The following is a 27162-nucleotide window of genomic DNA, read 5'->3' on the forward strand; positions in this document are numbered from 1 at the left end:
CGGCCTACACTTAATCAGATCTACAAAAAGCCTTCTTCTTTATTATTTATTATTTTTTTAATACGATACATATGAAGAGTACAGGGGAAAAATCCCATCAGTCAGTTTTTTCAAGGAACTGAATAATGATGCCATGTAGCGCTTGCAGAAATATACTTTTGAATTGTCATCTTTGTACAATACTCTGTATGTTAACTGCAATATTTGCTTAGAAATAAGTGGTACTGAGCAAAAATCCAGTCAGTAAAACATTCAAAAAATGGGTTCTTCTCAAAATTAGCTTTTTTTTTTTTTTTTTTGCCTGACAGAGTTTTACCCCTCTACCCTTTAGTTGTTTTTCACTTAATATGCAATTTCTATCTTTGGAACTTTGAGCTTCAGCAGAAAATTTAACTATATTATTTAACAGACATTCCTTCGCTCTTTGCTACTATGCACATAATTTTTTAATTAATACAAAAAATGAAGAGTTCGTGTACCCATTTACGCTCGTTATGAGTTCAGTCATTCAAGGTAACTTTCATCCCTGCGGGTTAACTTTGAGTTTTTCAATTTTTTTATAGTTCGTTTTGCTTTTACAAAAAAAAAAAAAAAAATAGAATCCGCAGTACTGCACGCTTTCGGCAAGACTTCGAAATAAGTGTATTTTCGACTCTGCATTTTACAAAAAAGGAAATAAAGAAATAAAAATATGTTGTATATTTTGTACACAACTGGCGTCATTCAAAATTTCTGAAATCACTAGAATTATTCTGAAATATTTTGCAACATTTTGACAAAAAACTTGCATGTAAGGGAAATAATACATACACAGGTTAGAAAAAATTTCAGCTCACTGAAGTGGAGGAGTAATTTGATTCGCTGCGATTCGGGAGGATTGCTACCGGAGTAAGGTTTGGCGGTTGTTGAACATAACGAGTCACACGGGGACGCTTTGTGGGCTGTAATTTGGGTAACACTGGATTACATAAGAAATACTATTTAGAGGTAAACCAATTAGGGTTCCCCCCCCCCCCCAGCAGTTGGCTGGTCACCAGTGATTGGTACTTCCAAAAAAAATGTCCTAAAATAAGATTCGTATCCAATCTTCAATCTTTTAAAAGTAGAAAGCTATATACCAACTGAATGTACATTTACTTTAAAGATTATAACTTCAATTCATGTTACTAAATGGTAGCAGTGAATAGGAAAGAGAAACAGTTGTGGCTTATGTCAAATTAGCCATTTTTGTTGCAAAAGCTTCTTCTCTGGCTTAAGGGAAGCACGCGCATAAATTCATTAAAATTTGACTTAAAATATTTTTTAAAATTTTCGTTCTCAAAAGTTTTGTTTAGTTGAAAGGTATTACTTTGAGTGGGTAGAAATATATTTTTGTTCCTTTTTGGATTTTTGAAATAATGATGGATGCCATTTAGTTGTGCTTCAGTTTTGCTAGTCTCCAATAATTGTCACATGTGAATATAAACACTAGTGTGTTGTGCAGTATGTCACTAGTTTGATTTCTGATACTTTTGTTGCAACTATATTACGTATATGGGTTCTACTATTGATTTGAATTCTACAGAATATACTGATAACTTTTTAAGGGAAACAATGAAAAACAAATATGTTTTGCCATCATTCAGAAATTGCGACTGTAGAGAATAGGTTCGTTTTTTATGGTCCCTTACAATCATCGGGTCCCAAATTTATTTATATTTCTCTAAAATACTTTGCCAATGTCAAAGTGTGTGATTTAACATTAATTTATGAAAATTACCTATTTTAAATTAACATTAATGTTTCTTATGATGATAACGTTTGTATGTAATCTTTAAGTGGAAATTATATTGATTTTCCAGTTCTATTAACATGTCCCGATTACTGGATCACAAGGTGTCATACACTGGGGTATCAGGTGCCAATTACTGGTGATTTTGGTAACTTTATATATCGTCGCCTCAGAGCAACACTAGGACATCTAATCCCGGCAATAACACTCAGATATCTTACTGTTGCTCTGAGGCGACGATATATAAATATATATATATATATATATATATATATATATATATATATATATATATATATAAATATAAAATATATATATATATATATATATATATATATATATATATATATATATATATATATATATATATATATATATATATATATATATATATATATATATATATATATATATATATATATATATATTTATCAATTCAAATGTTTTTGATTTTAGTGAACTAAATAGATGCACGGATGTGCATTCTTTAATACAAAAATATTTTCAAGTGAATTTTTTTTTCTAAGTAATGAAAACAGTGGTAAGTTTAAGGACAAACTCTTAAAGTGCATATTACTGGGGTAGTTAACCTACAAGCATCATATTTTATGAATGAGATGCTATTTCATATTATAAAAAAAAAAAAAAACTGGCAGGTTTTAAAGATAATGAAATCTAGATATTCTTCTTTGGCACTGCATTATACGTTATCCAAAGAAAGAAAGAAAGACATAGAGAAATTGGAGTGAAAAATCTTTCTCTTGCTTTTAAAGAGTCACTTAAATTATTTATGAAATAAATCAGCGATACCAAATCAAAATCCTGTGTAAGTATCTCCTCAAACATTCTGTAAAGATAAAATAATAACAATAAAACGAATGTATTAATGTAGGCACAAAATTATACATTATTACCATTACAGTTGGGTAGATAATAGCTTTTTTATAATGAGCTTCACTTCCTGTCATAGTTTAATTCATTAAAAAAATAATAATAATAAAAAAAACTGATTTTGTTATATACTTTGTTCATTGAGTTTTCTTTGAGGACTTGTGCAAGATCTAGCTTTGAAAAGTATGTGTTATTTAAGCAATTTTTGCTAGAAAGTTTTACCGCTCTTGAGTCCAAAATTTTCCATTTTTTAAATATTTATCTGTTTTATTTTCTTATATGAACAAAAGATAGAACTAAAACTATCAAATGGCATTTGAAAATAAATGTGTTTAATAAAAAGTTAATTTTTATTTGTGCAACATACGTTTCTGAATAAATAATCAAAACAAAGGAAACATTGTTTTAAATTTCCAGCTCTAATGAATTTATTTAATGTTTCCAGCTCTTACTTTTTAATAAATTATTATTAATATTTTTATTATTATTACTATTATTATTTTTTTTATTTTTGCATTTGAAATTGAAAATTTTTAATAAATTATTATTATTATTATTATTATTATTATTATTGGATTTGAAACTGAAACAAAAAATGCCGTGTATATTTTAACCAGAAAACAAAAATACTATTACACATTTCACATAACACGAGTTTCAGTCGCGCCTTAATTTTCTGATAATATTAAATTAATACGAAAGGGGAAACAAATGCTTCTTAGCAAGCCCATGTTTTTTTTTCTTTATAGATGTGTCATTTTCAACTCTTTTCACGTCAAGTGCTTTCGGCTAAAAAGAAAAAAAAAGACTCTCATAACGAATCAAGAGGTAATAAATAACTCACAAGAGGCACCGCCTAATGAAAATTCCCCATTAACTCCGAAACACAAGTTGAAAGGGATGGCGCTGAAAGCTGTTGTCGTCAAGAGACGTTCGCAATGAAGAACATTTCTTCATCCTATATATAGCCTGGGGCATGTTATTCCGGTTGAAATGTTTGGCATTTGAAATGTCACCACGGTACTTTTTAAACTGAAGCCTTCTGAATGATGAAGGACAGAAATGTTTTTGCTATTAAAAGCGGTAACGCTGGGAATACTGGTGGATATATGCCGAATGAAATCATGGTTGAAGTTTATAAGGTATCGTTTGTATTCAAGATTTTGGAAGTTCTTTTGGTAGCTGTCTTACGACAAAATAAATGTTGTGTTAGGAGAAACTGATATGTGTGACACATTTTTGTTTTCTTACTAACATTTGAGCAGCTGGCATCTATTGGTATTCTAAAATATTTCATTAAACTTTTATATTAATAATAAAATTTTTACCGATTGAGATTTCTTCCTTTCTTTTTTATTTATTTATTAGTGGTACCCGCACGGTTTTGCCCGTAATAGAAAAATTAAAAGGTCTTTTCGTTCGCCTGTATATTTACAAATAATGTGTGGTTAATTTTCTCGCCAATTGGCTTGTATCCATGTTACGGTACCACGTTATGATAATTTCGTATCACGCCAATTGGCTCGTGTCCAAGTTACGGTTCCACGTTATGATAATTTCGTAATTTACTCGTCCATCTTATGATAATTTTGTTCTTAAAATTGGAATAGAAAAAGAGCCACATCGAATTTTCGAAAAATCGCTTCGAGGTGCACACCCCCATGAAACCAACTTTGTGCCAAATTTCATGAAAATCTGCCGAATAGTCTGGGCGCAGTGCGCGTCACAGAGATCCTGACAGACAGAGATCCTGACAGACAGAGAGAGATCCGGGCAGAGAGACTTTCAGCTTTATTATTAAAAAAGATTTTTTGTGTTTAAACTTATTGTCTTAGACGTATTTATCTTGTCCTTTTATACAAGTGTACTCAGATTTGTGTAACTTATAGGATGACTACATGACTACACAGTGGCTTTCTACAATTTTCTAATCTAAATTAAGAAAGAATAACCATTGTTCTTCAGTAAGAAATGTGTACATTGCACGTTAGTTTTAGTTGCTCCATATCATACAGTATGTATTTTTGAGATCCATACCGTATGATACCGACAAATAGTACTCAATCATTGCTGATAATGGCCGAGAAGCCTAAATGGTAGCCGACAATTGATCCTTTTAAATGCAAATACTCAAACTTCTTTATTGACTGTATTATCACTACGATGCTTGTTGTCTCAATTTTTCTTTTGGTATTATTTTTTTATTGAATATATTCTAAAAAAATATTTTTTAGTTCTTAAATTCTCACATTAGAAATTTTCAAGATAGTAGGGCTCTTTTACACTGTAAATAAAATGTGTAACCTTACTCCGTAAAAGTGATAGCAGCTTAGCTGCCTCTATAGCAATAGAGTAACTTAACTGATAAAAGTGGTGTAACGCTCAGATGTTAGGCCAGTTTTATCAGTTAAGTTACTCCATTGCTATGAAGGAAGCTAGCCACCGGATTAAGATTACACAAAGTGCAAAATGCTGCCACCGTATTTACGGAGCAAGGTTACACATTTTTTAGTGTATAAACGAAAATGGTTGAATCTATTCGAATTAAAAATGAAGAGAGATTTTCCCTTCGGGACCTTCCACAAATGATGCTACGTTTTGAGAGGGAGAGGGCTCGTGAAATTTTGACAGTGTGTGACAAGGAGGAGAGAGGGCATTAAGAAGTAGAATACCAATCATTTTCATAACAAAATGTTTTGGGAAAGCAGCGTCACCTATGGCAAAAAGGGGAAGGTGTTAAGATGAAGATTGACACACAGTGGGGGATAATTTTGTTGAAAAAAAGTGGGACGTCATTCATATATATGTATGGACAGAAGGGTGGTCACAAAAAATCTATTTTCGAATTTCTTCCGCGGCATCCCCCTAAAATGTGCCAATGGACTAGAAAACATGATTTGCAAAGTTTCAACTCAATCCGATAATATTAACACGTGCCGCAAAGAGACTAAAGTTACGAAAAACAGTGATGTTTAGCAAAAATCGTAGTTTTTCTTCTTTGAAACAAAAACTTTTCCTCCTAGAAACTTCGTTCTGGTCTCATTTTATAGGAAATTTTATTCTCGTGATGAGTTATTATATCCATTTTTTAAACAAAATTTATAGAATGGTGCTGGGCATTTTTCAGGTCAGGTCATGGAAGATACCATCAATAAGGAATTTTCATGCAAAGATCTAAAAGTATTACAATATTCAATTACATTTATTTGCTCTTTGTTGATTTTAATTTATCCATTAAAAAGGCTTCATTTGGAGGTACTTTAAAAATTAAATGCAACAAATTGTTGATTTAAAATAAAATAACTAAGCAGTTCAGGGGAGAAAGCAGAGTTAAAAAATTACAAAAAAAAGAAAAGAAAAAAATCTAAGGCATTTTATTGCTTACACTGTTAAATTACACGTCATTATGGTATTACATTTCATTGAGAAGTTAAAGTGGTAATGGCTTCGATTATGACAGATTTTGATGAATGTGGAAAAATGTACCTGCATTCGGATATAACTTGCAATAGAAACTGTCGTTAGTTAGAAATTAGTTTTACACCTGTTTCAGCTGTGCCATTGACAGCCTTTAAACTTTTAACTATCTTTTTAGCTATAATATAATATTGGTTTTCACACTTTTCATGGAGATCAGTATTTAAAAACTTTGTATCGATTTCGAATCTCTGTAAAAAATTGTATCTTTTAAAAAGTTTCCTATCATCACAATCATCTTCATTATCTCTTACTTCGGATTTTAATTTTGCAGCCTTCTTTGTTTTGATTTTTTTCTCCCTAAAGTCATCAAAAAAAAAAAAAAAAAGGGAAATGCAACCTTCTCTGAGTTCAGGGACCACAAATGATTAATTATTTTAGGTAGTTCTGTGCCTACATCATCTTCATAAATACTCTTGTATTGAATGAAAGATTTTATTAACTGTAGATCTTGGTTGGGGGCCAAAGCTGGATCGCAGAAAATAAACCATACTTTTCCATAAATATTGTTGATAAACACCCAAATATCTTCAACACCTTTTATCTTTAAATCGATTAAGGAAAGCTGATCCCTGAGAAGATATATTTTTAAAGAGTATATGAGGCAGTGAGAAGCAAAGGAATGTAATTGACAAAATTAAAATTTTCGAGATAATCATTACAAATAATAGGGGAACGTCTCCTCTGCTTAGGGGCAAGAGATGGTACTAGTAGCTCTGGTAGGGGCTGTTATATAGCATGATTTAGAAAAAAAAGTTCAGCGAAAGCCTACTTAGGATCTGCACTTTAAACGCATTTTATGAGGAACTTTAAAAAGCCCACTTACATCCCTTTGCTTCTCACTACGTCATATGAGGTAGTGAGAAGCAAAGGGAAGCACTTGGCAAAATAAAAAATTTGGAGATAACCAGTACAAATGGTAGGTGAACCTCTCCTATGTCTTGGGGCAAGAGATTGTAGTAGTAGCCCTGGTAGGTGCAACTGTATAGCATGATTTAGAAAAAAAATTCAATGAAAGCCCACCCAGGATCTGATCTTTAAACTTAACTCGAAACTTAAAATAGTCCAATTGCATCCCTTTGCTTCTCACTGAATCATATGGCCTTTGCCATCCATCTTGGGTGATGAATAGCGCAAGATACTCGAAAAGTAACATTGTTTGGAGAAAGACTCCCTAAATAAGTTAAGCAAAGTGGAATGAACTTTTTATAGGCATCCCTAAGTTGCTACTGTTTTTATTTCTCAAAAAGAAAGCTTGAAATTTCACCTGGATTGCTTATTTTGTTTTTAATCTTCTATACTTGCTTTGAATTGCCTCTTATCTATACCATTCATCCTGAAATTCTTGAAAAATATATGGTTGAGGACTAGTGGACGTACCTATTTTGCAAATCAAAACTGCTCTCAAACCAACTTCTAAGATGTGGTAGCGACATGCTAAATACAAAAACTTTTTCTGTAACAACTGAGTATTCACAAAACGCAGGTTTGTATTGCGAAAGGAGCCATAAAATGACTGTCATTTTAACGAAAACCCTAACAAGTCCTCGTCTAAGAACACAGGCCACTTTCCTGGGAATCATAGTTTTTCCTTTCCCTGGGGGAAGGAGGTGTCGAAAGGAAAGCAACATTCCGTATTTATGGCCTCTACAGTTAATTTCATAAGTTTTACATGCAGTTGTTTGTTTTAGCTTTGAGTTTTAGAGACATAACTATATTACAGTGAAATTCTGTTACAACGAACTTCGAATTACCAGAAATTTTCTTCGTTGTAACGAGGTTTTATTAGCAATGAAATTCAAGCTACGTAATGGAAATCAGATCGGAGCTGAAAATTTCTTTCGTTGAGAGAGATATTTCGTTGTATCGGTATTCGTTGTAACAGGATTTCACTGCATATATTTCTGATTATATTACTGCTTTTGCTCTGACAGCTAAACATTGTAAGGGGGTTACAACCATTAACTAAAAGAAGCAATACAATTTATATTATAATGATTCGTTCTTTTTACGCGATTTTATGGATATTAGCTACGACCTGACTTGAAAAATCTCGAATAATGTTCAATCAATTTTTACAAGAATTTAGATGAAATTAGACTTAAAGAGAATACAATTCCCTATAAAATGAGACTATCACGAAGTTTCTAGAATGAATAGTTTTGGTTTTACAGATGAAAAACTACGTTTTTTTTTTGCTAAAAAATTGTCATTTTTCGTAACTTTAGCCTGTTTGCGGTACGTGTTAATATCATCAAAATGACTTGAAACTTTCCAAATCACATTTTCTAGTCTATTGGCACATTTTAGGAGGGTGCCGCAAAAGATTAGTTGAAAAATGTTTTTCCCCATGTACCTTGTGACCACCCTAATGGCTGCAGAATCGGATTGATTTTGGGTAAATTAGTTGGAGTGGGGAGTATAAGATTTAAAAATTTCAATAGTCGGAGTCGGTCATTTTCCCTTTGAGTCGGATTCAGACTGATTTTGGAGTAAATCAATGGAAATCCTTTGATTTTAGAGTAAGTTAGTCAGAGTTGGACTCCGTCATTTTCCTTCCGACCCTGCGCTTCAGCAGTTTACACCATCTCGGGGCGGTCGTGAGCCAAGACCAGCCCCTTTTCAGTTAGATCACCGGGCCATCCCCCCCCCCCATAAAACTTGCCGAATTTATACTTCTCTGATTCTCAGCCGGGACTCCTCAAGGGACGGGTCCCTATTTCCGACTAGGCTGACATGACTTCTCGTCAGCCCTCTACAACCCAAGATGCGCCATCTCAACGCCATCGCCTTAACAATGTAATATGCTCGAAACAACTCCTTACCATGTACTCACACTTGTACTCGTGCTCCAAGAAGCTGAGCCTCCTCAATTCGAAGCTCAGCTCAAAGGCTGTCAGGATGGGGTCCTTGGAGCTGAGCGCGATGAGGCTGGGGGAGGCGAGGGCGCGGTACGCATTGATGCGGGATCGGGAGTGATTGAGGGAGTCCTCGCGACACGAGCGGACGCAGTCGCTGCAAGCACACCGGATGTCGTGGGGCGCAGGCATGCGGGCGCCCCGGTCCAGGAGGATCTTGATGATCTCATAGTTGTCGCGGTGGGCGGCCAGGATCAGAGGGGTGACATCGGGGGTGAAGGTTGATGCGTCACGGTCCACCGCTTCCCAACTCTTAAAGAAAATTAAAAAATATGTACAATAAATGCTGTAAAAAAAAGGATAGATTAAAGATACATTATTAAAGAAGTTAACAATGACAGAAGAACTTAGATTATTCCTAACTCTTTTAACCGAAACCTTGTGTTATCAGCTGTCGGTTTGCTAATTTTATTTATTTTGTTTAGTAAACTCTTGTAATTTTGTCAGTATTTCTAGTTTTCAAAGTGCTGTTGTATTTGGATTGTAAAATATTTTTTTACCGTATGTAAGCTTAAATTAAAGAACAAGACATAAAGTTTAATGCATCATTGATCGTGCAATACAAATTTATTGTATTTCAGTTGCATTTTCTGACTTGCTTCAATCTTATTGAACGAATTTGTTGATTGTGATAATAAATAAAATCATACCCATTGAGTATTAATTTAATAAATATTCGCATGTTTAGAAACAGAGTTTAAGTTTCTGCGGTCACGTGGTAGCCAATTTTTATTGCCTTCTTTTATCTCGGATTTTAAAACTACCGAAGCTGTTTCAGTGCCAATAATTTTGGTTAATCATGCTGGTGCTACTATAAATCGAAATACGTGGTGCATAACAGCATTTTTAGTATCGAGAAATGTACTTCTATAGAGAAATTTCAGCATCTTTGGCACCACATCCAAACCATAAACATGACAATTTGGCAGTATCCCCTTAAACACTATTTTGGGTCGTCTTTTGGGCTAGTACCGTTACCATCGCACACGACGGTAAAGCTGGTACACTAGCTCAACTAACCAAACACAAGAATGTGATATTCAAATCTTAACAGCCTAAAGTGATCAACCTTCTATTTGAAAAACCCGAATTTTTTTTTGCATAATGGAGCCTTTAAAGTCGTTTTCCTCAAAAGTTACTTTTTGCGGGTGGTTTTATAATCGAAATTACTTAAATGTGTTCCGTTTGAGTAAATTACATTCTAACGAGTTCTTTAGCAGTTAATTATTACAGCGTCATTGCCACAAATTCAAATCATTCATTCCCTTACTGTTTTTTATCTATATTTAGGACAAAAGAAGAAGGATCAAAATTAACCATTTTTTTTAATGATCGAAGTACTTCAACTTCCTTTCAAAACATGTTTTTGTTTTGTTAAAATATAATGGACTGGTGTTTATGGGAAATTCCGTAAAAGTAAAAGGAGTGTAAAAAAAGAGTGTATCGTTTTATTAATCAATTAAATAGTATTTGTTTTCGAACTTTGTGGTCTCAAAATTTGCTGAGATTCTAACTATCGCCCACTTCTCTTAAAACCAAAAATTTCCAAAATCCTGTCTTCAGTCAAGGAGAATTTCCACCTACGTGCAACTCTCCAGGAGTGTGATTGGCTTCTTCGTGCTCTAGCAAAACTTCTACCGCTTCGACGTACTCCTCACTTATCGCATGCAGTAGGGCATCTTTCGTGTCCACTCTATGCTCGATGAGCAGCTCCACCATCTCCAAATTCTCATTGTCGATGGCCATTAGCAAAGCCGACCGGCCCAGAGGGTCCACACAATTAATATTGAGGCCTGTCTCATGCCGCCGTTGTAGTTGCCTGAAAATAAGAAAAGGAAAAGAACACATCAATCTTCATTTGTCAACAAAGTGCATTTGGAATTCATTGCGCACAGACACGTAAAATTGTTGACGCACCTAAAGCTACGTTTGATTTTTAAACTGCGACCGTGCATGTTACCCGATATACCTTTCCGAAATGACTGAAGAGGTACGGTTTTGTATGTGGAACGACACATTTCTGATGTCATTAAGAATGAATCTGCAGAAAAGCTAGAAATAGTATGTAGAATGTTAAAAAAAGTTTGAAAATTAGAATAACTTTACATCAGGAAATTTCCATCATTTAGTCTCCTTAAATAAGTGTTAAGCTAAAAGGAAAACCCAGTAAAAAGCTTGACATTTCTAAAATGAAAAAAAAAAAAGAAAGAATACTGAGAATATGTAGAAAGGACGGGACGGGCTATTCCTCTTGTAAGTCTTTTTAAAATGTTTTAAAAATTTCGAAACTTTTCTTCCAAATTTTTCAATTTCGACGTTTGATGGATAATATCACAGACTTCCTAGTACAGTCGAGTCCCGACTTACGCGAGGGATGCGTTCCAAGACCACTCGCGTAAGTTGAAATTTCGCGTTGTGGAAAAGAGTATGTGTAAAAACTTTTATAAACATACCCAATTATTTTAGACACTTGTAAACACCACCTCAAACTGTTAGAAACCATTTCTTTACTATACATTACTGTTTCTTACATAAAAAACTCAGTTTTCATTTGTATTTAAAAAAAATAACGTTTTATTCCACAGAAAATACTGCTACGATGCACAAAATCAATGATTAATGGGAAAGAAAGACGTAAAATAAGCCACTGCGGTACGTACAGTATGTAGTAAGAAAAACAAATGCACTATACTTGTAAAGTACAGTAGATCCAGCAATGATAATTGTAACTTAAGAAAATTAAGATGTATGCTGGTGTTATCAAACTGTTATTCTTACATATTGTTAAATACACAATACAGTTGCTTCACTAGTTCTTTTATAACGTTTTTATCTATGACAAAACCCCTATTATTGATTTCTTAAATTCACAATACGAGAGCAGCTTCCATTTTCATAATTTTTGCATTTTGCTTAGATACTACTAGGTAAACTTTTACGGATTTCCTGTTTTAGACTTTTAACTGTAAAAATGGAAGATTCACTCATACCTAATTGTCGTGCTGTCTTCGACGCATTTTATAGCATATTCAAGCATATAATCTTAGCTTTTTTTCAATTGTCAGAAACTTTCTCTTTTTCTTTCTATCTTCACAAACTTTAGATGAAACAGCGCTCTTAGGTGTCATTATATTTTATCAACTTTCACATTTAGAATTGAAAAAGTAGTTATTTGTATAAGCAACGGTGTGGGAAATTCCGCTCTCAGTGATGCTAAAGGGACAAAAGAAAAGAAAAATTTAGTAGCCAATAACAAAGCCGTTACTTATACATCACGATTCCTTTCCGAAAATTTTCGTGTTGCGCCAAGAATTCGTGTTAGGTCTAAAAGTCTTTACTGGTGAAAAAATCGCGTTATAGCTATTTCACGTTAGTCGGATCGCGTTGTAGCGGGACTCGACTGTAAATAGGTGAAAGTAATGTAAATAACAAGCTAGGAAAACCATATGATTTTCGTGCTCATCCAATGAGTTTTAAACTTAATTTTAATAATTTTTTTTTAACTGCCGAAATAAGAGTGAAAAAAAAGACATAGGAATTTCATTTCACATGATTTAAAAATTTATTAATAGCATATCGTATAATGTACAGAATTTTTTTATATTTTGTTATTTTACCGGCCTTTCTGAAATTAAAGGAAATTTTTAACTAGTAATTTCTTGTTTTTTTCATGAAAAAATAATATTATTTTGAAAAAAAATTGCAAATTTTTTATGCTTGCAATTACACATTTTACTGCTGCCTTGAAAGGATAATAATGACCTCCGTACATGGTATCACTTACAGGTTATAGTGTCTCGGATCACTATTAGCAATGAACTGAATATCAGTATTTAAGTCTCTTGCATTACTTTCCCAAAAATAGTTGATTCAGTATTGAAAATTAATGAAAAATTAATGTAATTTGGTTCCTAACTCCATTTTTATTTCAAAAATGGCTTTTTTTAAAAAGTAAAATTTCCATAAGGGATCTAAACCGAGCTTTTTCGGTCTAACAAAATATCATCAACTATATCTACCTAACGAAAAGAGGTACATACCTTAATTTTTTTTTCTAACAGCGGAACTGATCGTGGTAGTGTGTTCGGAAGCAAACTGAACTAGTTTAATGATTCAAAAAATTTCTTGCTTGACCATCTTATCAATTGCAATTTTTAATAAGAACGTGAGCAGTGAACCAACGACCCCATTGCTTCGGAAAATGATAATTGTTTTCAGTTTTAAAGGACTTAAGAAAATTAATGTATTTACATCCCATTGCAGATCATGCATAATAGCTATTCGCTATAATTTACATCATGTGCACTAAATAGTTCAGTGATACCCCTAGATCGTAACGCTGTCTATAACACTTCCTCACAGGGAAGCAGTCATCATTAATCCCCAGATTTAATTTAGATTCTTCTTAAATGATGCACTGATTCCAAACTCAGTGCTTTAGTTTTTTGACAGAAAACCCTTCTGTAAACAGAAACTACAATGAAGTAATGATAAGGGCAATATAAAGTAGTCTTTGTAAGCTCAGTTTATGAATATACGAATTAAATTTCATCATTTTGATTACCAAAATATTATTTATTTTTTCAAAGCAATATTACATAACTTGAAAGTTAAGTGACAAATGGAATATAAAATTCCAGCTTTATATGCATCACTACAATGCAGAGGGGACATTATACCACCAAAATCTTCAAAGCGACACAAATAATAATCCTTTACAGTTGCATTTTTGAAATAAAATCCGTGCCAGAACATTCAAAATCTTTTGAATCATCTGAACGGTTAAAAATATAAAGCTCTTCTTAGAAAAAAAATTGTTTTATGCGAAGACATAAAAAGATTTCATATTTCATACTTCTAATAGATATGGTGTTGACGTGTAGCTGTCAACGAGCATGCAATTTTCGAATTTCTCCGTGGTGTGCTTTTCTTGTTATTTGAGTCTTGAAAGAGGTTTTCAATTTGCCCCGCGTTTTACGATGGCGTCTACTCCCTGTAGCAATGAAAGGGAAAACAGAAATTTATAGCTCATATACTGATGTAAGATTTTTCAGTTTGCACAAGGGACTGAACTTTACTGCTTCTATACAATAGCAAACATGTGAAAATGGCAAAATATCATTTTTTGATTTCGTTTATTGCCTGAAATAATTCTTAAAGCTTATGAATAATAGTGCTTGAAATGATAGCTTGTTTTCAACACATTCATAAATAAAGAATCCGTTTTCCATTTTCTCTCCGCCCCCCCCCCCCCAAAGAAAGAAGAAAGGAGAAAAGTTTTTTTAAGAATATGATAATCTTTGTTTCATATTGTTACTGTAACTGCTTTAAATATAGCAAAAGGTAAATGGTACGTTGTTTAAAATAAGACTTACAACGAAGGAAATGTTCGCTATCATTGCAACGAATTACGAAGATGGCATCTTATGAAAATTTGGTATTCAGTTACGGCCCCTCTTACTCTCTCCGTACTATATCAAAAGTTCTATATCGGCTTAAAAACTCCTTATTAGATTTGCACTATGCATTTATTCAATCATGTAAGTGAGATAGTTAAAATCTACGAACGTGCTGACGTATTTTGATAACGGAGACTTCTGAATTGCGAAATCAATTTCTTAATATGAGCATTCAAAATGACCAGTTCTCAAACTTGCGGGTGAATAAGACCATTTAAGACGCAATAGAGCTCAAAACCCAACGCCATTTAAGTGTACTCGATAACACTAAAACCAGCTGGCTGACTTCGAAATGTGTAACAGGCAGAAATGAATAAGAAAAGATACATACAGCCATTGCCATGGCCCACGAGGCCTCGGGTCGCAAAAGTGCAGAAATTCTGCGAACTTGATTAAAATATGTAAAAATAAGCTGTTATTGTTTGAACCGAGTGATATGACTTTTAATCATTTAGTTTTGTTTAGACCGCGACGCCCATTGACAAAAGTGTCACTAAACTCTTAACATAGACATTATTGCCTGATTTGTTGCCGATCTCGCGTAAGTCGGATAATGTCAAAGTCTGATTGCAGAACGTGAGTTCGACAATAGTTAACGACAATTTAACCTTTCAATGCTTATGACTACCGTATTTAAATACAGAAGGAGAAACAAGTGGTATAGTCCGGTATTTAATTTTTCCCTAACAATCCCTATCTTCTAGCATTAAGCCTTAAAATTTCCGTGTGACACGAGATAAACATTTATTTACGAGTAAATCATATTGTGGATGGAAAAAGGTCTGTTAAGAGAACTGGTCAACTTTGTATTATTATTCGACTATTCGTAAATACGTTGACACCATTTTGAAAACGACAGTACTGGCTATTCTATCAAGTTACTCAGTACTGTTAATCAGTGAGAATACGCCCGATCACGTATTGCACAACGCATACAACAGTGTTCAGTTTTTACAAGCAGAGTTTTAACTGAATCTAGCTCTCTGACTTTAGAAGTGCTCACGAAAGCGGGAGAGGTATAACATGGCGCATACTGTGCCACTGAACTTTTCAGGGGACATTTTCTTTATTTTTAGGAGTCTCTTTCTCAAGAGCTCCGAAGTGTTTGAGGAGGGGCGCCATCGCACTCAAAGGGATGATATAAGTGTTGAGATTTGCAAGAACTAACCACTCTTTTTTTTGCCTTAACTTCAATAAAATAAAATAATTATGGAACCAGTCACACAGCAAACATCATCTTTATTCTCAGAACTGTAAATCCAAGATCAACACACGAGTGTTGACAGTTCCCAAAAATGGAACTTTGAATAATAACGGCGGTTTATGCTTGATTCTAGCAACATGTGCCTGAATTATTTACGAAATATTTATCGGTAACGCTAAACATTATGAACATGTAATAAAATATTGCCGAAATTTTTTTTTTGATGTTGAAATGTTTAAAACGCTTCTTTAGGCTGTATTGAGTGCCTTTTGAGGGATATAGTTCGGGGGCCCTCCCGAAGGGAGAGTAATCAGTTCCCCTATTTTTTTTTTTAATGAATGAAAATTGGAAAGTGTTCCTCGTTTAAAAAATATATCTACTTCCCTGAAGCTGTTTTTTATTGCTAATTTTACCACCTACTATCTTATAAAAGAATTCTTTTACAAATAAAGACTGTGTGTGGGGGGGGGGGGGGCGGGGGATGGTGCCAGTTACCATGATCGCCCATACCCTTCCCTCACCTTTCCTTTTTTTTTCTGGTTTGTTCGAGCTATCTTGGGTAGACTTTCTGATCAGAACTGATTTATGTTGGGGAAAGTAAAAATCTTATGTCCCAAACGATTTTATTGCTGCAATAAAAATGTTTACGATCCGCAAAAAGCTAATGACGGGGAGCCTTGAACGCTTTTACCTCTAACATCATCCAACATCGTCTGAAATTGAGTTTTTGGAACTTCCATTTCGAAATATTGCCAAAGGAGAGTTCTTGAACTCCATCCCTTCAATAATGCATTCAAAAAACGTATAAATGTTATGAAATACGGAGTACAATTTCGTTTTTAAAGCTTCAATTTCAAAATCTTTAAAGCTTCAATTTCGGGGAGAGCCAGCGCCCTCCCCCCTTTCTATAATATTTTTGAAGATCGCCCTATATTGTGATTTTGGGACTATCAGTTTGAAAAAATTGATTTAAGAGAGTCCCTGAACCCCTCCTCTCTCTGAACTTTTCCAAAATGACCTACCGTTGCGTTTTTTGAACTTTAATTAAAAAATGCAGACTCCACGTTATTGGCGGTTTTTAGATTTTTGGAAGTACGATATCAAAATGCTTAAATATTACAATTTAAACAAGGCCCATGTTGTTAGAAAAAACAAAAGCTTAAAATTCAGATTAAACACAGATTCCAAAACTGCCATTGTTAAAATCTACTACACTTACACTCACAAATTTTTAATTTTTCCTTCAGCACGCAAGTGGAGGGGGGGAGGGCTCAAAATATTTTCCGTCTTGAACACATCATCAAACTTGCACCCATGACGCATACGTCTCACTAAATGACTATGTATTTAGCATTTTATGGTTTGTGGTACACTTTCAAACGCAATAGTTCTTTCAAGAGTGTAGAATTATAATCTGATAGTATGGGCCACCTTTCTTACAATACCATACAAATAACTGCCATGTTTGTTCTGTCTATAAATGGCTAAGTATGAAAATACAATGCTTAAAATCATGGTCGCGCAAAACTTTTATACTGAACCATAAAACTGAGACAAATCATCTTCCTTAATGAAATTCATGCATATCTACGTATTCGTGAAACGTGTTTTCCTCTGAAGGATGGGGCTTGTTCTTTTCACATCTTGAAACACGTTTTCAGTAGTGAATCAATTTACGAGACGTTGTTTTTCTCTCATTGACAGTCAAAGAAAGAAAAATGAAGAACGGTTAGAACCCCCTGCAGATTTTACTTACGAAGAAAAGATGAATAACACTTTACAAACTTTATATCAATCTTCGGAGATTTCTCAGTGGGTTTCCAGAAATATTATTTAAGCAGAAGTGGGTAGCCAGCAAATTTGCGAAGAGAAAGAGAGTCTCTTCCGAGAAAACTTAAATCTTGGATGGTATCATTAACCCTTTTCGCTCCCCTCACTCTCAGAACGAAGATAATATAGGAGATTATTGTTGTTGAATGAGATAATGAAGAAGACGATGATGAAAATCTGGAGTCTTCTAGTTAAACCAATTTTTTCAAACCTACATGTGGATTGAAAATTACTAGAGAAAAAACTTTTTGCAATTTTTAAAAGTTTCCTCGAAAATTTTATGGCATCGCGGTTGACATAATTTATTCTTTCGCCTCGTTCGTGGTTATTTAATATTTGAATGACAAAGCGCAACATTTTTTATGTTCTTTTTCTGTTCTCGGTTTTAAAGTTACTTTCAAGAAAATTCATTAATATTTGATTTTCGTTCACCTTTCTTTTGTTTACCATGTAACAGTTGGATTTTCAATGTAATAAATCTGGCACTAGATTTGTTTTCAGAAAAAGAAGTCATCAACAAATGGAATGGCTTATGATGTGACGTATGCAGAGACATGGGTTTCAAACGATTTAAAGCAAAATAAATCAATAAATGAAACTAATCCAGTTCTGTTGCTACTCTTATAAAAGTACTGCGTTGTTAGCTGTATTACAATTTGATATTACATGTGAAATTTATAATGTTGGGAACCAACAACATAATTTAAATATTTCTTTAACTCCGCTGTAATCAAGGCGCTATCATGACTATTTTAATGTATGTACAGTTGGCTCTCTGTTTAACGACGCTCTAGTTAACGACTTTCTCAATTTAAAAACGACTTTTCACGGTCCTGGATGCTCCACTGTATTTTTTAAAGCATTCATAGCTACTTTTATACAACATTACACATCATTTATGATCACATAACGAATTAAAACATTACTAATTTGTCATTTGATTATTAATGAATTTTTTTCCGCACCTTGCGATAACATTATAAAAAAGTAAACACAGTAAATAATTTAGCGCAATTCCAAACATAGCTAAGTATCATTTAAATAATTGCGATAGTGACGTAACTAAGACGATACAAAGTATAAAACAATGGAGTCGTTTCCAATATTTAAAAAAGTATTTTTTTTTCTGAAAGAACATGCGTAAAAACATAGGATCTAACCATTTTGTAAATAATTTGTTTAAGTTTAATATTTTTGAAAAAATACTTTCATTGTTTACATTTTTTGCCAATGGCATCACAAATGATGAAATGCCATTCTGTGTTGCCATTCTCAGAGCAAAATATTTAATTCGCATTTTTACTCACGTGTATTGGCAACGATATGATTGATAGCAAGCGTAGAGCGCAATTTTAATTCGCTTCTTGATTATCATAACGTGGAAACGCGGTATAAAAATGCGCCAAAAAGCATCATTTGGGACTTCATCTTAGATCACGCCTTGTTTGAAAAATCGGATATTTTAAAAAATTAATTAAAAAATAAATGTTGGGAAAATGAAAGAATTTTCTGGGTCCATGCTATTTTTTTATTATTTTTACTTATTCTATCAATTTCAGTGACTAAAAGTACTACTTTTGACTGAAGGAAACAACCCCATTGCAAAGACATTTTTGTTTGAAAGATTTGGATATCAAAGTTACCTTAACACTAATCTTATAAGACTTGCACCTAATAACAACCGTAACTAACATTCCTGTTGTTACACTTAATTTCAAAATGATCGTCACTAGTTGGATTTTACTTACCTTGAACACATAACACACATAATTCCCAAATACCCTTTCACCACAGTTTGTTCTGTTCTGCTTCGCTCTAACGTGGAATGGCAAGCAAAATAAATAACCGAAGTTTCCAGGAACGTTAACTTCGTGCGTAAACTACAGGGAAAACGTTTTAATGAAGAAGCCGCATACAGATGTGAACTAATGAAAAGCCTTTCAAATGCTTCCGCTTTTGATTTGGAAAGGGTCGCAGAGACAGGAAACATAGGGCTCCTGTGTTTACAGTTGGCGATATTTTTACTTGCACGGTTAGACAAAACGGATGAACGAGTGCGTAAACTAAACAATTTGGGGGGTAATTATTTACAGTCACAGAGAAATTCTTAAATAAAGATGTTTAACTTGTACTGGTTTGTAAGTTATGTCCACAATTTAAAAGCAAAGAGACTTTTACATGTAAGGGAAGTGGATACCCTAATACCTTTAAGAAATATAATTTTTAAGTTTTTAAGTATTCAAAATACTCAAATCAAGTGCTTTCAAGCACCAAATTCATACTTCAATCTAAATTGAAAAAAAAAAAAAAAAACCTCAATTTAATTATTAATGGGTCAGGAATGTGTTAAAATGCTATACGCACAATTTAACTTTGAAATGCGATTTTCTCTAAACGTCAGTTTAAAAAACTCATGTTTTTTTTTTTATAAAAAGTTACTTTACACATTGTTTTGAAATTTTTACCATATTTTATTTATATGTAAATTATTATACTAAAGTGAAATTTGTGCTTAGGACTCAGACTTTTTTCTGTTTTTATGGTGAAAATCGTTTTTTTTTTCTTTTAAAAATTGACTTTTGGCAAAATTTTAATAAATTACGAAATAAACAGAATTGCCTCAAAATTTCACTCCAGTAGAATCTTTGGTATCTCTTGAAAACACTGAATGTTAGATTCTACTGTGAAAACCTTTTGAGAAAAAAGTACATTAAGTTTAGCAAGTTAACATTCCGCGTATACAGGGTTCCGACTAACCTTAGAATTGCATGAGATAGAAAGTGGACGAACTTTTTTGTGACAAAAAGTCTTGGAAGATTTTAGCACTTTCAAAACATATTGTTATAAATCCTGTAAATAGTAATTATTGTAGTAACGTAACCTGTAAATAATTTCCCGTAATGAATATACAACCCCTTAACATATGGCTAAAGTATACAACTCCCTATTCTTTTTTTTCTTATTTCATTCACTGATTTTATCAATGAAAGTGTAGTTGTAGAACGTTGTAGCATTTTCTGGAATCTTTGAGAGATTTCTTTTCGGTGTGTATATAAGCCGTTAGCGATGGATAAAAAGTTTAGTTTCGATGGAGAATTTGTACTGAGAGTGTGTATTAGCTCTGTTTATAGCGAGGCATTTCGCTGTGTTGTTTTCGTATTTGGAAGTAAATACGTGTGTAAACGTTGAGTTTACGGTGTTGTGGGATAATTGCTTAATTGCTGATGAATAATTTAGCAGTTGTTGACGCTCTTTCCTGTACATAGTGTAAATAAAGCTCCTGTGTTTTTATCAAGAACTGTTTCTTCCTTTCAAGAAAGTGGAAGTCGCACCGAATCCGTTACAATTTGGCGCCCAACGTGGGGCTTCTTCTGGACTTTCTTGGAGTAAGTGTGACTTTGGGCATTTTTTTTCATAAAGACTGTTTGAATTTATAGACTTTGTTTTTATGGTGATTACTCGCGCAATGGATGACCAATTAAAACAACTTCTGAAAGCAATTAATGCTGTGAAAAGCGACTTGACTGAAAGTTTGGCGGCTAATCAAGAACAATTAAAAAATGATATGGCGGCTAATCAAGAACAATTAAAAAACGATATGGCGGCTAATCAAGAACAATTACAAAATAATATGGCGGCTAATCAAGAACAATTGAAAAATGAATTGGCGGCTAATCAGGAACAATGGAAAAGTGATTTAATGGTGCCGAAAAATGATTTAGCTTCTAACCAAGAGGAAATTAAAAACGACCTTACTTCGGTAAAGACTGTGATGGAAAATAAATTTAATGAGATAGAGCATCGAGTTGATGCTTTTGATGAAAAACTTGAAACAGTAGAAAACCATATCGCAACAGTTGAAAATCATGTGGATGAGAAAATTAAAAACATGGAAAGGAGATTGGCGACCGCGGAAAGCAGTTCTGTACAGTTTGGCGCTCCCACATCGGTTGCTCGACCGTCCATTAAACTTGCCATATTTGATGGGAAAACTTCGTGGCAGGTTTACAAAACTCAATTCATTATAGTGGCGGAAGCGAACGGATGGGACTCTGCTACCAAGGCCTGCCATCTTGCAGCATCCCTGAGAGGTGACGCAGCGGACATTCTTCAGACCCTTCCGGACAGCCAACGCCTGGATTTCGCCGCCCTCACATCTGCGTTGGAGCTTCGCTTCGGTGAGAAGTGCCAGAAAGATTTCAGCCGACTCCAGTTGAAGTCCCGTTTCCAGAAAACTGGGGAAACCCTGCAAGAACTTGCGGCGGACATCAAGAGACTGTCTCATCTTGCTTTTTGCGGCTGCCCTGCGGATGTTCGAGACAACCTGGCACTCAACTACTACATCGACGGGGTTCGAGATCCGGAAATCCAGAAAGCTCTACGGATGGCGGATGTCAAAGACCTGAATTCTGCTGTTGCGTATGCGATGAGATACGAGGCCGCCCAAGAAGCAACCCGTGTGGATCGCCATCTAATCCGGACTCAGGAAGCTGATGAGTCTGATTCAAGGTCGTCCCATCTCGCTGAACTTGAGAGACAACTCGGTGACTTGGCAAGACATCTGAACAGCATAACAGCCTAAAAGAAACAAGTGCAGAAGTGCTGGAAATGCGGTACTGAAGGGCACCTGCGAAGGAGTTGTCCTGCTCGCCAAGCTACGCGAGGGAAAGAAATCACCTCCACCAGAGCTCTGCAGATTTCCTCTACTAGTAGTGGCAGTGATGGACTTTTCATTTATGCACATGTAAATGGGAATCCTTGCAAACTGATTGTCGACACTGGAGCCAATGTGACAATCGTTAGGACAGATGTGGCTCGTGAATTTGGATTGAAACTGTTGTAGACATCGCCACGCGTAAGTCTCCAGACGGTGACAGGTGACAAAATTGAGATTGAGGGTAAAGTGGACTTGGAAATAGTGTTTGGGAATGCCACCTACCATCATACGGCATTCGTTGCTGATATCACAGACCCCTTCATTCTCGGATTGGACTTTTTAAAGAAGTATGACTTCAACCTCGACTTCAAGACTAATGAGCTGCACTCGATGAGAGAAGACATAGCCATCTTCAACGCTGAAAATGATGTAAAATCCGCTCATCAAATAATAGCCCAAACAGATTTTTCGATTCCCTCAAGGTCAGAATCATTAATACCTGGCTCCCTTGAATAAAGCAATAGTTTTCGATTTGGACTCATTGAATACCCTAACCTAAGCAATAACCTAAAAGGAGTGCTGGTTGCATCTACGCTTGTGGACCTTTCTAATGATGTAATTCCTGTGAGAGTCGCCAACGTGAGTGAAATGCCAAGGAATATTCGGAAAGGTGAAGTGTTAGCAACTTGTACTCCAGTAAACTGCATCATTAGAAGAATCAATTCCCCCGAGACTGTGTCTTCTGAGTCCTTGACATCGAAGTTAGTTGGGAGTGCGCCATTATCGAAAGATCAAAGAACTGCTGCGGAACAATTGGTGGATGACTTCAAACATCTGTTTTCATCAGCATCGGAGGATGTTGGCTGTACGAACTTAACGCAGCATAGGATTTACACTGGAGAACTCCCCCCTATTAAACAGCATCCAAGACGACTACCGTTCGCCAAGAAGGAAGAGGTTGAGACCCTCCTGAAAGAGATGAAGGAGAATGATGTAATCGAACCCTCATCCAGTCTTTGGGCCTCTCCCATCGTCTTGGTCCGAAAGAAAGATGGCTCCACCAGATTTTGTGTCGATTACCGACGGCTGAATGAAATCACCAAGAAAGACAGTTACCCTCTTCCACGGATAGACGACACCTTGGACACTCTTTCCGGACACAAGTGGTTTTCGATCCTGGACTTGAAGAGCGGCTACTGGCAGGTTGAGATACACCCTGATGATCGAGATAAGACAGCGTGTACAACTGGACAAGGCTTATGGCAGTTTAAAGTGATGCCCTTCGGCCTCTGCATGCACCAGCTACGTTCGAGCGTCTTATGGAGACAGTGTTAAGAGGACTTTCCTACGAATCCTGTCTGGTCTACTTAGACGATATCATCATCGTGGGACGCAGTTTCGAAGAACATCTGGCAAATCTTAGGAAGGTGCTGCAAAAGCGTAAGGAAGCCAATCTGAAGTTAAGCCCGTCCAAATGTAATTTGTTCCGCCGGGAAGTGAACTACCTTGGTCACATCATCTCTTCTGAAGGTGTACAAACCGATCCAGAAAATGTATCTGCAGTCAAGAGTTGGAGTCGTCCCGAAAACATCCATCAGCTGCGAAGTTTCCTGGGGCTCTGCACGTACTACAGGAAGTTTGTAAAGGGTTTTTCCAACATTGCACGACCTTTGCATAAGCTGACGGAGAGTAATCAGAAGTTTGAATGGTCCAAGGAATGCAAAGATGCATTTCTACGACTGAAGGAGGCTTTAACATCAACGCCTATCCTCAGCCTGAAAAATCCTTCATCCTGGACACTGATGCGAGCAACGAGGGCATCGGAGCTGTTTTATCCCAAGAAATTGACGGAAATGAACATGTCATCGCTTACAGGAGCAAATGCTTATCAAAGTCGGAGCGAAATTACTGCGTCACCAGAAAGGAGTTACTGGCCATAGTGAAAGCTGTAGAACACTTCCATCATTACCTCTACGGCCGAAAATTTCTGCTTCGGACAGATTATGCCTCATTAACTTGGCTTTTAAACTTCAAAAATCTGGAAGGCCAGATAGCCAGATGGATACAGCGGCTCCAGGAATATGACATGGAGATCAAGCATCGAAAAGGGTTATCCCACGGTAATGCTGACGCTTTATCAAGGAGACCCTGTCCTGAGAACTGCCACTATTGTTCCCGAATCGAGAAACAGTATGGAACGACTAACCCTACCGCCTATCAGGTGACAGTGACTCCAATATCATCAGAACCTGATTCATGGAGTGACGACCAAGTCACTTGAAAAGATCAACTTGAAGACCCCGACATAAAACCAATTTTGGAGTTCATGGAAAGTGACAGTCGGCGACCTAGCTGGCAGGACGTTTCCATCTTCAGTCCTGCAACAAAAAGATACTGGGCTTTATGGAACTCGCTCCATTTACGGAACGGCGTGCTACACCGAAAATGGGAATCTGACGACGGCAAAACATCTATGTGGCAGTTACTACTTCCCCGATCAAGGATTTCAGATGTTCTGAAAGAAATACATAGTAGTGCGACTGGAGGACATTTTGGTGTCTTGAAAACCCTCAATAAAGTTCGGGAGCGCTTCTTCTGGAGGAAGGCGAAGGATGACGTAGAGAAGTGGTGCCATTCTTGTGACGCCTGTGCTGCTCGTAAAGGACCGAAGAAGAGAAGCAGAGGGAAGCTACATCTGTACAACGTTGGAGCGCCTTTCGAACGAATTGGGATCGACATCCTGGGTCCTCTACCAAGAACTGCTGATGGGAACAAATACATTCTTGTTTCCATCGACTACTTCACCAAATGGCCGAAAGCATATCCCATTCCAGATCAAGAGGCTACCACCGTAGCAGTGACTCTAGTCCAACATTAGATCTCGAGATACGGAACACCTTTGCAGATTCATTCCGATCAAGGGAGGAATTTCATCTCTGCTGTGTTTAAGGGCCTATGTCAAATTCTCGGAATTGAGAAAACTAGGACAACACCACTACACCCACAATCGGACGGCATGGTCAAGAGATTTAACCGCACAATCCTAAATAATCTCTTGCTTATGGTATCCAGAAATCAACAGGATTGGGACAAGAAGCTACCTTTGTTCCTGCTGGCCTACCGCAGTGCTGTCCACGAGACTACCGGATATGCCCCATCTCAGATGCTCTTCGGACGAGAGCTTCGGCCAATTCTTTGGTTCTTCTCCTTTATCTATATTCTTTGCTTCGGCTACCTTGTGATCTCGTCTTCGGTCGTTCTCCGGATGCGCCTGCATCGCCTGAGGAATACATCCAGGATCTCCAGGCCCGGTTGGAAGACGTTCGTAACTTCGCACGAGAGCAAATCAACATCGCGGGGGAGAAGATGAAGACCCGATGCGACACAAAGTCTACTGGACATGAATTCAACGAAGGCGACAAGGTTTGGTTATGGAATCCCATCCGACGGAAAGGTCATTCACCCAAGTTGCAGTCGCATTGGGATGGACCCTACAAAGTCCTTAACCGACTGAATGACGTCGTAGTGAGGATCCAAAAATCACCTAATGCAAAACCTAGGGTTGTACATTATGATCGGTTAGCCCCATACTATGGCCATAGTTCATGAGTGTTACGTAAACAACCATGGTTGATAACATAAAAGTTGTAGATAATTTTTGCTTTTAATGTTTGGTAATATTTCTTGTTATTATTGTGTTTTCTGTATCTGTTAGTTATTAATTAATGTGTAGATTTGTAAACTTGTGATAGAAGTTTGGCACCCTTTCCGGGGATTGTACTGCCCGGAACGTGCAGTCCTTGGGAAGGGGGCAATGTTATAAATCCTGTAAATAGTAATTATTGTAGTAACGTAACCTGTAAATAGTTTCCCGTAATGAATATACAACCCCTTAACATATGGCTAAAGTATACAACTCCCTATTCTTTTTTTTCTTATTTCATTCACTGATTTTATCAATGAAAGTGTAGTTGTAGAACGTTGTAGCATTTTCTGGAATCTTTGAGAGATTTCTTTTCGGTGTGTATATAAGCCGTTAGCGATGGATAAAAAGTTTAGTTTTGATGGAGAATTTGTACTGAGAGTGTGTATTAGCTCTGTTTATAGCGAGGCATTTCGCTGTGTTGTTTTCGTATTTGGAAGTAAATACGTGTGTAAACGTTGAGTTTACGGTGTTGTGGGATAATTGCTTAATTGCTGATGAATAATTTAGCAGTTGTTGACGCTCTTTCCTGTACATAGTGTAAATAAAGCTCCTGTGTTTTTATCAAGAACTGTTTCTTCATTTCAAGAAAGTGGAAGTCGCACCGAATCCGTTACAATATGTTATCCATTCTATTTGAATTAAAAGCTTTTAAAATGCATGTAAGTTAAAGTGAAAAAGTCAAGCCTTTCGATTTTTGTGAAAACTTACATCATGCGATGAGTTTTTCCCCCAAAACAAGGAACTTGCGGGAAAATATCTCCTGAAAAAATTAGAGACAGTAGAGTTTTTTAGTCGAATAAATTCGCTATGCACACCAATATGGTTGGTGTGCCTAACAACGTTGTATCGAATTTTATATTTTTAAGGATAGTAAAAGAAATGTGCCATAATAGCCGAAAATGTAAAATATTAAGCAAAGAACACACGTACATCAAAAGTATATCTGTTGAAAGAGAGTTCCCCTTTTGCGAAGGAAACACCACAAGTCGAAAACAAAACCACCCTCTCTCAATCTCTTTTTCAAAGAGCAAAATATAAATAAATAAATAAATAATAATAAAATTGAGCAGAAAAATTGCAAACTGCCTGCAACGAATAATTTTACCCCGTTAGAAAACTCATGTAAAACAATTTCCCTAAAATTTGAAAAAAAAAAAAAAAACAGAATAAAATCAAAGCTTTTTTCAAAAAAAAAAAAAATTCTTTTTCTACACATATAGAGCACACAACACATTTAAAATTAAATAAT

General features: G+C 35.6%; 1 protein-coding gene across 1 annotated transcript in view; it reads right to left on the bottom strand.

The window, feature by feature from the left end:
* LOC129216404 (transient receptor potential-gamma protein-like) overlaps nucleotides 1-27162 on the bottom strand; it is a 133935-nt gene that overhangs the window by 97103 nt on the left and 9670 nt on the right. Inside the window, exons 2-3 of the mRNA XM_054850622.1 lie at nucleotides 10642-10876; nucleotides 8965-9309 (exon numbers count right to left, since the gene is read on the bottom strand). Of these exons, the coding sequence (XP_054706597.1) occupies nucleotides 8965-9309; nucleotides 10642-10876 (580 nt within the window). The remainder of the gene's footprint in view (nucleotides 1-8964; nucleotides 9310-10641; nucleotides 10877-27162) is intronic.

This window comes from Uloborus diversus, chromosome 1 (genome assembly GCF_026930045.1).
Source record: "Uloborus diversus isolate 005 chromosome 1, Udiv.v.3.1, whole genome shotgun sequence".
Taxonomy (NCBI): Eukaryota; Metazoa; Arthropoda; class Arachnida; order Araneae; family Uloboridae; genus Uloborus; species Uloborus diversus.